Genomic DNA, 12755 nt, shown 5'->3' on the forward strand with positions numbered 1-12755 from the left:
CTAGAAAGAAGAAAGACGCTGCTCTCGCAGGTGGTTGCTAATTGGTCCCGTTTACATGCGGGCGATTGAACAAAGAAGAGCCATCGTATGAAAATCATTGTTTTTTTATAAGTAATAACTCAGAGATGAAATTGAATTATCGGTAACACTACGATTAGAGCGTCTGGATGTCAGAAGCTACGTGGCTTCACGCCGTCCACGTATTCCGCCTTCAAGAAACATCCCCCGCTCCACAAGCTACTAGCCTCAAGCCGCACACACGTTCCGCTCTCCTCCTCCATGGCCGCACCCTAGCCTTAATCGAGGTCTGGACCCCCAGCGACTTGCCGTAGCCCACCGCCGCTCTCCTCTCCTCCTCCATGGCCGCACCCAGCCTTTATTCGTCCCCTCCCTCCCGCCTCCTGCTCCTCACCGTGGCCCTCGGCGCTGCCACGATCTTCGTCCTGCTCCACCCGCCCCTCACCGTCATGACTGCGGCGTCCGCTACCATGCGTCCGCTCTCCAAGCTCTCCCAAGCCCATGGTGCTGCTCATATCCCTGGATGGCTTCCGCTTTGGGTACTAGAACAACGTCCCTCTCCCACACATCTGCTAGCATCCTCATCATCACCTCCTCTCGCGGCTAGAGATAGCAAAGGGCGTTGTGGCCATGCCGTACTTCGTGACCGCCTTGAGGCTTGCCAGACATGGTGGTCGTCATCCACTAGTGTCGCATTAGACATGTTGCAAGCGTATATTTCAAGTATTTTAATGGTTTCATATGTATGTTGCAAGTGTTTTCATATGGATGGTGCGAAAGTAGATCGGGATATTGCATATGTTGCAATGGTTATACACATATGTTACAAGAGTATGTTCTAAATGTTTTATCTGTTTTTTCAGATGTATGTTGTAAATGTGTTTATTTGGATGTTGCATATGTTTCACACATATGTTGCAAGTGTTTTATCTGGATGTTGCACATGCTTTTTGCAATGGCTTTTTAAGTGTTTTCATGTGTTTTTGCAAGTGTTTTAGACGCATATTTCAAGTGTTTCATCTACCTTTAGACGTATGTTACAAATGTTTTATCTGGTTATTTCGAAAGATAGATCGGATATTTTTGCTGGAGACCCACCTACTCTAGTCTGTGTTTAGGAAGTAGAGGGGGCGTGAGCGGTCTCCGTGTGGAGTCAGGAGGCGTGGGTGACATTCGGATAGACGTGGGACCCACGTAGACACGCAAAATGAAGTGCAGACGGACGTGTCCGTCCGGACATGAATTATTGAAACCAACTTTTTTTTATTCTTATCACAAACAAAAATATCTCCCTTTAAAGTGCCCAAAATACCCTTTGTTGGACAGGCTAACATCTCACATACTCAGAAGGCACTGCACCCAGGTTTATCCATAGGCACTGCCGCGACATGTGGTGTGGCTGTGGCGCTGACCCACCAGTCGTGGATAAATATCTCCGGCGCCCTTTTTGACTCTATCCGCGCCGCGCCGCGCCTATCTGGCATTTCCGGCAAGTCCACGTTGCAACGTAAGAGCAGAGTGAGCGTGCGCTTCTTGGTCATGGAGTGTAGCAGTGCCGTCGTGCTTCCGGTCCAGGGCGCCGGGGTTGGGCGCGTCGTCCTCCCCGTGCAGGTGCAGTCGTTCTGGAGGAGGAGGACGACGGAGTGGCGGTGCCGGCTCGCGAGTTCCGTGGCGCCGGCGAGGTGCAGCAAGATGTACGTTCCCGGTAGGTAACCGTTCGCCTCTCGACGACTCTACATCTGCATCTACTCTGCTCCTTCTAGCTAGAGTCTGTCTGTTTGACACTGGGTGTTTTACCCTTACTCCACACCTGAATTTTTCCGGCACTACCTCCAGCAGCCTGCGTGCACTGTTCATCTTCTACCTTCAACCACCCGTCACACCGCCCGCGGCACTGTTTATCTTCTTCGTTGGCACCGATTATATGAAATAATTTTTTTTCTATGAAAGGACAAGGACAAATCGTGGCTGTGTCGACAAAGATCACGAGCAACAACGGGCACGGCACGATCGTGCCGCGGGGGCGGTGGCGGAGGTCCGGCTTGGGGGCGGCGGAGGCGGCAGCGGAGGTCCGGCCTGATGGTGGCGACGGAGGTCCGGTCCGGTCGGGGCTGCGCGTGGCGCTATCGCCTGAGCGCGAGGAGGCGCGGGCACCGGGAGGAGCTCGCCGGTTCCGTCGCCGGTGAGAGAGAGAGAGCACGTGGAGGGGAGGACGGGAGCACGGAGGGGAGGAGTCGGTCGGAGCCTCATGTCAGAGACACAGAAAAAATCGTGTGTTTATAGGTGCTAAAACATCCGTGTGGTGTTTAGCATTCCTGTCTAGCTATCTATCTATACGTTTCTCAACTGCTCAGTAGTAGCAGTCGTTGGTGCCTGAACGTAGCTAGGTGTATTAAGCGACTGCACTGCAGCACTGCACCGTGTAAAGCGAAGCCGCCCGAAGCCTTGTTTGCAAACTATGCACGTAGGATTGATTGTAACAAAGTTCTCAAGGAACGACTTTTAATTTATCGTAAGTAGTGCGTGAGCCGGTCTTGCTCAAATGATCCGGTGCAGTGTGACAAAGTGTGGCTACCAACCAAACACTCTCTATGTTGTCCTCACCGCGCTTATGGCTGTGATGATTCAGGCTTCGGGGAGGGTTCACCGGAGCGGAAGGCAGCAATAATCCTCCAGCACTTCTTTAACTACATCGCCGTCACGGTTGTCCTCGCTCAGCTTGAGGTTGCTTTCTTGCCTTTTGGAATGGCTGTTCCTTCCTATTCAACCAGCACTCCCATTAATTTTACAAATATTTTTAGGAAAATTGTATCAATATATAAAATATTGTACTGTTAAGGTATTTTCCATGGAAATCCTAGTAACAAAGCAATCGTATCGTATGTCGTCGAAGCATATTGATATGAGCAGAAAAACAAACAAAGGAGAGAAGCATTAATTTATACATACAGTATCTTAATTTCAACCGCAAACAAGATAAGAAGTAGCTAGTGCTACACTAAAAGATAATAGCATCCTTGTTGCACTGTTTCAATTGTTATGTACCCTTGCCCTTGGTTGATATACTGTTCCGAATTTGTTCTTCAATATATTGTCATGTATACAGGACAGGACTACTGGGTTTTTAATTTCGGTATTGCAAAAATTTCGACCACCGCCGAAATCACCGAATTTCATGAAATTTTGCCAAATTTTGTTAGAGACTAGCACATGAAGTATGTTTTTTTTTTCAAAAAAAAAAATTAGATCTAAATAAATATTAGTACGATTTATGACTACACATCTATTGAATAGAAAATAAATATACAATATAAACAATAGAAAATATGAGTCTAGAGTTATATAGCACATGTATTAGTATGTGTATTACAAAATTTTGAAATTTTCTTTCGGCCACCACCGAAATTACCGAAATTCGCAAAATTTCGCCGAAATTTTGAACCTTGCCAGGACTATAGATATCTGAATTGTTCTCATCTTTGAGACTTGATGTCTTGATCGCCAAAGGGACTCGAAATTGTTATCACATTTTGATTTATTTTTATTCTTTTATCTGGATCATCGATAAAGAGTTACAACAGGGAAGCTTACTTTGAGCTGAAGGAGTTCATCAGCCGCACCTCTCTGAATGACGCTGAAATTTTCTGCAAAAAGCTGATGCGCGAGTCTCCAAGGCTTAAGGGACTAGGTAAGTCTAGTTTTTAACCGCACACTGTTTTACTTGCTTGATCCTTTTATGAAACAGTGTATGAAATTACTGAGGTATGTGTGGTTTCCTCTCTTGTTTCGGCTTGGAAACAAACAGCCATGAGGATTCTAGAGGTGCGTACTCAGAGCATTCATAATTGATGCCATATTCTAAACATCAACCTGCATTTCAAAGGGATTCAGATGAACTAATGCAACTGCAGGTCCGATCTGGTTATGTGAAGAACGATTTCGAGTGGGACAATTTGAAGAAGTTATCCTTCAAGGTTGCCTTACTCTTCTGCCCCTTCTACTATATATTGATCGGTCTATTACTTGCTAATAAATTACGATAGACTGACTTTTTAAGGTGTCTCAGTTATGACCTGTAGTATCCATAAATTAGTTGCTCCAGCAAAATGTTTTCAATTATCTCCAAGAGATAGGTCACAGTCTGTATGAATTTCAGAAAAGTAGCACTATTTAGTGCTCTTTTTTATGCTCTTTTGTCTTCCACTGTCTGCAGATGGTTGATGAGGCCAACACAAAGCTCATGAGGGATTATGTCGTGGAGGTTAGCCACATTGAAGACGAAAACCATATATAACATCAAATGACTTTCTCTTGATCCTTGCCTAATGCCTATAATATTTTATAGGCAAACTATAACATCAAATGCTTTCTCTTGAGCCTTGCCTATAATACTTTATAGGAGGCTTGTATGTCTATAGAAGATGTATAGGTTATGAAGCGCTAGCTTGCTCTTGGAACTTTGTATATAGCATAGGTACTAAGTATAGCGGATTAGCAGTGCCATGTACGTAGATGGTTAACATTACTGGAATAAAACTCCGCACGCATACACCATGTTACTTCCTCGATCATTCATACACATTGCTATTCCACACGACTGGCAAAGATCGATTTCACGAACTAATAAGAGTATTAGGCGTCATCTTCTGAAAGATAAGTCAAATTGGTAGAGAACCTGAACCTGGTGATAAAAACTGCTCCTATCACGAGGTCGAAACCGTTGCAATTACTGCACCACAGCTCCATTAGTTACTACTACAAATTTTTAGCAACGAAGGCATTTTTTAGTATACGCAGCTCAACCAAAATCGCCTCTAAAAATGGTTCCTAAGCCAACTCGCCTCTAAAAATCGGTCAGGTACGACGCCTTTAGAAATGTCCCTATCTCTAAAGACGCCTAAATCTAAAGCAATCTCACATCTGGATCTACAACCTTCTCTAAAAATACATGCAGCACATGAAAATTTATAACTTTTTCAAACAAAGTTAGATGAAGACAAACTTTATATCAGAGTTGTACATCTCAAAGAGATCCACAACTTTATTGTTGACAACCTTTTAATTTGAAATAATTTTAATCCCACAAATTTAGTTTGAAGTTCTCACATTTTCAAATTCAATTCTTTTTTCTAATTTTCTAAATGATCCCGGTGGAGAAATGACCAAAACAAGAGTTATAATAAATCTAAAAAAGATCTAAAATATTGCATTTCATATTTTTTTCATTTGAAATAATCTAATATGTCCCAAGTTTAGTTTTAAATGCTCACAATTTGAAACATCCTTGGATGGAGAAACGACAAAAACCATGGTGTAGATTTCAAAGAGCTATACAACATTGTAATTAACTTTTTCATTTGAAATCATTTATCCAAGAAAAATTATGTTTGAATTTCTCACATTTTAAAATTCAAAATTTTCAAACGACCTCGGATTGAGAAATGACCAAAATAAACCAAAATTGTAGTACTCGATACTATCAATAAGTTGGCAGTTCAAAAAAAATTATTTAAATTCGTTTAGGGGCCCAAATATTCATGTCTAAATCCGGTAAAGTGAATACGAGTGGGAATATTTAAGCAACTCTAACAATATAATGCCGTGGTGTAGTGTAGGAAATATCTTCTCATTCTATCAGGCTACGAATTGGCCATGGTACCTTTCTGTTTACTTTCAGCACTAGACACCACATTAGGATAAACTTCTTTCTATTAAAGAAATGTCAATTTCCCTCTCTTATAGTAGGATCATGATAGATTAGATTATACGCTTGAGGTAGTAAAAGCGAGTTATAAGCACTTTTCTCCAAAGAAAGTAGGCTTCTGGCAAGGCCAACTCTATCCTGCTCAATCCCATGCTTATCATTTTCACAGATATGAATTCATGTTTCTGCTCTTTATTAACAAGTGACTTTGAGGTGGAGTGGTTAAGGGAGGTACACAGTAGGCCTGAACTCATGGGTTTGACTTTTGAGCCCCCACAGCCGCACGTGCGCATGAAAAAATTGCGTGACTTGCGACATGTGACAGTGAGGCTGCCGGGTGGGGGCCTCCCCGGATTAATTTTTTTTCTATTTTTATGCCTGATTTATGATTATTCTTGGAAACTGATCTGTGGATCAGTAGTATTTCAAGCCTTCTCTAGAAACTTGATTTCTAGAGGTGACTCTTGTTTCCAGTCACCCCTAGAAATCGATTTGGAGAAGCACCTCAAATCGATTTATGAAGACGGAGAAGTAGATTCATGTCTAGAGGTAGCTGGGCCTCTACAAAGTATGCTTCCCACCCGCCTGTCTCTACAAAAGTTTTCTGTAGTAGTAAGTTATCAACCCCGCAACTCATGATTGTAACTCACCAAGAAGACTAATCTCTGCAAGCAAATTTAGAAACATGAAATCCAAAGAGCATATGAAAGTTGAGTCCTAGGATTGATGGGTGACAGAGGGGGAAATGGGGTGTCCACAACTGGGGTTATGCCCTACCCCCAACCCACACACACCCCTTTAGGGCATGATATGGCCTAAATTATGGCACATCACACTGTTTTGATGATGTAAAATGTTCTTGAATCTAAAACTAGAACTAGAATCAAAACAAAGCTAACCATCTTAGGTTTCAAATGCATCAAAGAATGCCAGCGCCTCAATTGGACTGCGTATGAAAGAGTTATGACTATTTTAGTACAAGGCTATATGCTGATTCTGAACCAACTCCTTCTCTAAGTTGAAATTATCTTGAGGTCTATCTGACTTATATTGTCTTGTCTATAGGTGCTTCTCCCATTTTCCTAAGCATAAAAATATGACAACAAATCAATAGCAATCCTATTCTTAAATGGCGTGCAGTGCATAAGTTCATGTAACCAGTACGCCTTGTAATGGAGAAATCAATAGAGAATCACTTGTAGCATATGGATCTAAGAGAGTGATTTAAAGCCTCATCATTGACGCTCACAAAAAGTCTGACTAAGGAGGGAGAGACAACTATGATAACATTATGGGCATGTTTCGTTGAGATGTGCAAAGTTACCTAGGTTAGGAAGTGCTCCCATGTGTCCAATTTTCGACGTCTAAGTCATAATTGATTATAAGGCCAGACAATGCCTAGGAGACCACAATCACTGGCTAGACAATGAAGAGGACCTGGATCATCTAATGAAGTTTAGGGCCTGTTTGGAACACAGGAATTTCACATGAATTAATTCAATTTCACAGGAAAAACGCAGGAACAGAGAAAAAATCCCGCGTTCCAAACAGGCCCTTAGATGTGTTGCCAGTGTGGCATGCTGAAATCACTGTTCATTTGCATTGCTGACCACCGATGATTTCAAATAAAAAAGTTCTTAACTGCAACGCTTTATATATTTTTTAAGATCTATAACTTCGGTTTTGGTTGTTTCTCCAATCGTTTGGAAAACTCAAAAAAATTGAATTTTAAAATGTGAGAACTTGAAATAGAATTTGTGGGATTAAAATGATTTCAAATAAAAATGTTGTAAACTATAATAAAGTTTGTCTTCATCCGACTTCGTTTGTAAAAGCTATGAATTTTACCATGTTGCACATATTTTTAGAGACCTCTCTCTAGAGCCGCCTCTAAAAATATATTTATAGAGACAGTTCGTTCCAGAAACTATTTTTAGAGATGGATTTTTATTGAGCCGCCTATAAAAAAAGGACATCAGTTTGCTAAAAACGGTTTGTTAGTAGTGGATCATACAAGAAAAACCTTTACTGCATATCATGCTAGAATAGTTTATGAATCTTTAATAGTAGTGTAAATTGAATCCTAGAATTTATAAGTTTAAAATTAGCCACCCAATTTACCTCTATGGTGGATGCACTACGCCAGATTTGCACATCACTGCCGGCATCATCACTGCCGGATTTGTGAGAACCGGCAGTAATGTACCTTCACTGTCGGTTATGAGCTTGAAAATGAAAAAATGATTGGGGTTGGGCTAAAACCGGCAGTGAAGGACCACATCACTGCCAGTTTGTGGCTTGAACCGGTAGTGTTTTGGCGGACACTCATCACTACCGGTTTAAGCCAAGAGCCGACAGTGATTGGGCTCTATCACTGTCGGTTCTAGCCAAGAACCGACGGTGATAAGCCTACAACACAAAAAGGCTACAGCCGTCCTCTCCTTCCTCCTCTCTTCTATCCCGAGAACAGAGGTGCGCGTTTAGATCCTTCCCTCCATTGTTGCGGCTGCTCTTCACCATGAAGCTAGTGCTTTGATTTTGAAGAATGGCTTGATCTTTTTGCTTTAAGGTTAGTAACAAACATCCACTCCTTTGATTTTGTTGCTTAATTAGTTTCGTTTTGATGGCTACATTGCTTGATTCTCATTCTAGTTATTTCTCCATTCTAGAGAGTACTTTTCCAATTGGATATTTGCGCAAGGCTCAAATTGTGGTGAATCCATCATCCAAAAGGTTGGTGTCTATGAACACATTTAAATTCCTAGCTAATTATTCCATGGTGGTCAAGATCATCATTGTTAGTATGTGATGCTATAATTAGTTCTTAGAAATAGAGTAGAATAGTTGTTCTTCAATATTGTGCAATAATTGTTTTTTACTGCGATTTTTAATTTACAGGGCCGGGGCTACCAATTTCAATTTTTCAATAATTAGTGTACAATAATGTTTTCCAAAAATGGTACTTTTGAGCTACAATTGTTGTTCATGAAGCTTGATTTCTTATTAATTCTTTGTAATTACTGTCTCAGTATTTTTTGTGTAGAGATGGATCGAGAGTGGATGCATCTGTCCCGAACGGACAAGCGGTACATGCATGGCGCTAGCTAGTTTATCACCGATGCCAAAGCCCATGCTGGGAACGGGAACCCTGTCTTCTGCCCATGCAAAGATTGCAAGAATCATATGACCTTTCATCAAATTGAGTTTATACGATCGCACTTGATTACCAGGGGGTTCATGCCAAACTATACGATATGGACTATGCATGGCGAGGTTGGTGTGAATGTTCTTCTGGGAAACAATGATGATGTGGACATGCCTGACGTAGCCATCCATGATGCTGACGAGGAACCCGGTGTCAACACGGAACCTATGGCCATAGTTAATAATATGTTTAGGAACATGCTAGCTGACGATACCGAGGATAACGATGGCATTTCTCAGCTGCTATGTAATATAGAGACCGGATGTCTTAGTAAAAGACAGCTGAGAAAGCTAGAGAAAATGAGACAAGATGGCAAAACACCATTGTATAGGAATTATCCAATGAGCAAACTGAAAGCCAACATCATGCTATTAAAGTTCAAATTGACAAATGGATTAAGCGATAAAGGCTTCGATTAGTTGTTAGGTATAATAAGGAAAATGCTCCCAGAAAAAAATGAGTTGCCAGAAAAGACATACTTGGCCAAGCAAATGATCAGCCCCATCGGCCTCGAGGTTGAAAAAAATCCATGCGTGTTCCAATGATTGCCTATTGTATCATGGAGAAAAATACAAAGACTTTGACAAGTGCCCCAAGTGTGAAGCTCCATGGTACAAGGAAGGGCCGTCAGATGAGGGTACCAAGACCAGAGGAGGTCCTGTAAAGGTCGTTTGGTATTTCCCTATAGCTCCCCGGGTGTATAGACTGTTTGCATGTGCAAAGTCAGCCAAGCTGTTGCGCTGGCATGGCGAAGAGTGTAAGAATGATACAATGATGAGGCACCCCGTCGATGGGCATGACTGAAGGACTGTCAATACTATGTTCTATAAGGACATCGGTGGAGAGGTAAGGCACCTTTGGTTTGCTTTGAGCACATATGGGATGAATCCTTTCGACCAGGTTAGAAGCAATCATAGCACTTGGCTAGTGACGCTCTGTATATACAACCTTCCACCTTGGCTCTATATGAAGTGGTTGTACATCCAGATGCCACTACTGATCCAAGGGCCAAGACAACTTGAGAATGACATCGACGTGTTTCTATAACTAGTGATCGATGAACTAGTGGAGATGTTTGAAAAGGGCGTATTGGATGTTTGGGACGAGTACAAAAAGGAACATATCACGATCAAGGGAGTACTTATTGCTACAATCACCGACCTGCTAGGTCGAGGTTCGTTGTCCAAAGAGAAGACAAAAGGCTATACTGGATGTGTTGAGTGCTTGGACGACACCGATGCGGTAAATCTGCCAAATAACTCAAAGATAGTTTATATGGGGCACCGTAGGTTCCTACCTAAGGATCACCCTTACCGCAGGAATAGAAAAGATTTCAACAGTACTATTGAGAAACGCTTAGCTCCAAAATATCGAGACGGGCCTGCGATACTTCGAGAACTCAACAAACTAGATGTTGTCCTTGGGAAGGGGGACAATGCAGTAGCAGCACCTAATGGGAGCATTTGGAAGAAAAAAATGGTTTTCTAGAAACTACCTTACTAGCCATTTCTGAGTGCATGCCACTGTCTTGATCCCATACACATCACTAAAAACATGTGCGCTAACACTCTTAACACCTTGATGGACACCGGGGGGACATCGAAGGATTCACTAGCCACACACCTAGACATGCAACACTTGGGAATCAGGAAGGAGCTGCATCCCGTGGAGCTAGAGAATGGCTAGTTCAAACTTTCGGTTGCATCATGGACATTGAAGAAGGAAGAAAAGTGTGCACTTATTTCTTTCTTCAATGAACTCAAAGTCCCGATGGGCTACTGTGTAAACCCGAAGAGGCTAGTGAACATGAGATAACTCAAGTTCAACTATGGCCCTATGAAGGCCCATGACTATCATGTCATTATGACTCAGCTGCTCTCTGTTGCCCTACGTGGTATCCTCCCCCAAAGGTCTGAGCCCCAATCATAAAGCTTTGCTCGTTCTTCAACGTGATCTCAAAAAAGGTCATTGATGTGTCCACGCTAGAGCAGCTGCAACGGGACATAGCCGAAACTCTCGTTAGGCTTAAGATGCATTTCTCGCTGACTTACTTTGATATCTCATTGCATCTGCTCATTCATATTGTTGACCAAATTAGAGCCCTTGGCCCAATGTACCTTCATCAGATGTTCCCTTTTGAAAGATTGATGAAAGTTTTCAGGAGGTATGTTAGGAACAGATTCAGGCCAGAAGGGGGCATGGTTGAAGGATGGTCAACAGAGGAGGCAATTGGGTTCTGCACATATTATCTGGACATCAAAAGGGTCAGAGTTCTAGAATCTCATCACAAGGGAAGACTACGTGGCAAAAGAACAATCGGGGAGAAATCTGTTATAGTAGATGACCCTGTTTCTTTCAGACAGGCATAGTTTGCTGTTCTCCAGCAAGCCAAGAGTGTGATGCCATACATTGATGAGCACAGGCAATCGTTGCAAACTCTATATCCGACCAGGTCATAGGCTTGGCTGGATAAAAACATAAGGAGGAATTTATCAGCTGGTTGCGACGTCGCTTGCTTGGAATAAAGTTGGGTAATCAACTAGAGGCCTTAGCCAAGGGACCTTCGAGTACATATCTTAAGTACCAAGGGTATGAGATCAATGGATTCACATTTTACACAAAAAATCAAGATGGAAAGAGCACATACCAAAATTATGGTGTTCGTTTTGATGCTCACGATGAAAATGGCAACATGCAGACGACATACTATGGTTTCATAGAGGAGATATAGGAGCTAGCCTATGGTCCATTGAAGGCAGCTCTTTTTCGCTGCCAGTGGGTCCGGCTCGAGGAAATCAACACTGACGGCAAAGGGTTCACTACCGTTGATCTCACTAAGACCGCATACAGAGACGACCCCTTCGTCCTTACAAGAGATGTTATGCAAGGGACAACAAGACAAAAGGAAGGCTAAAAGTAGTCCTAGAAGGGAAAAGGAAGATTGTCAGTGTTAATGGAGTGACGGACGAAGAAGACTATAGGGGCTATCAGGAAATGCCTCCATTCGGAGCGAACTACCCCTACCTATCCTTCAAGAGGGTGACGAACCTGCTTACGTACGAATTGATCACAATAAGGCCCTCATTGTTGATGTACCTAAAGATAGTTAGATTATTGTTAACTATGTAATCATTATGCAGACGTTGTATCAGTAATTCGCACTGAATATTTAATTTATATTTTGTGGGTATCTCTACAATTTAATTATTGATTATGTAATCAAATATTAAGATGATGTTCACAAACACTATTATTTGGATAATTATAGACCATTCATTAATTATTATAGAATTAATAATCAAGACACAAATTTTTGTGTTATTTTAGAATATAAACTAACTATATTATTTCTATAAATAATAAATAAAGAAAGAAAGAAAATCAAACTAAGCGAACTCGTTATCCTAGCTCAGCGGTTAAGGCGCGCACTTCTGTATTCTGAGAACCCACGCTCGAATCCCAGGCGGCCAAACTTTTTTGATTTTGCATTTATTATTTAGTAGTGCATTACATGGATAAAAGAAAAAGAACAACTAATTCTAACGTAATCCCTATTCTAGCGTAGTGGTTAAGGCTCCAAACTAAGAACCCAGACCTGGGATCGAATCCTAGGCTCGGAATTTTTTTATATTTTTATAAAAAGGCTACGAGACTATGATTTTTTAATTTTTTTACTAAAAGGCTGCAATGGCGGCAGGGCCCTTCACTGCCGGTTTTGGTTTTAAAACCGACAGTGATAGCGCTGCGATGGCAGGCTCCAAACCGATAGTCATTTTTTATATTTTTTTACTAAAAGGCTGCGATGGCGGCAGGCCCTTCACTGTGGTT

The 12755-nt window shown here is 41.9% G+C and overlaps 1 protein-coding gene across 1 annotated transcript; it reads left to right on the plus strand.

Annotated features, from left to right (window-relative positions):
• Positions 1–1470: 1470 nt before the first annotated feature.
• On the plus strand, positions 1471–4578 carry LOC136473400 (chaperonin-like RBCX protein 1, chloroplastic). The gene is made up of 6 exons (XM_066471049.1): positions 1471–1723; positions 2648–2742; positions 3589–3706; positions 3824–3840; positions 3930–3992; positions 4232–4578. The coding sequence occupies exons 1-6, from the start codon at positions 1558–1560 to the stop codon at positions 4310–4312; spliced, it is 540 nt and encodes a 179-aa protein (XP_066327146.1). The 5' UTR covers positions 1471–1557; the 3' UTR covers positions 4313–4578.
• The last annotated feature ends 8177 nt before the right edge of the window (positions 4579–12755 follow it).

Source organism: Miscanthus floridulus, chromosome 8 (genome assembly GCF_019320115.1).
Source record: "Miscanthus floridulus cultivar M001 chromosome 8, ASM1932011v1, whole genome shotgun sequence".
Lineage (NCBI taxonomy): Eukaryota > Viridiplantae > Streptophyta > Magnoliopsida > Poales > Poaceae > Miscanthus > Miscanthus floridulus.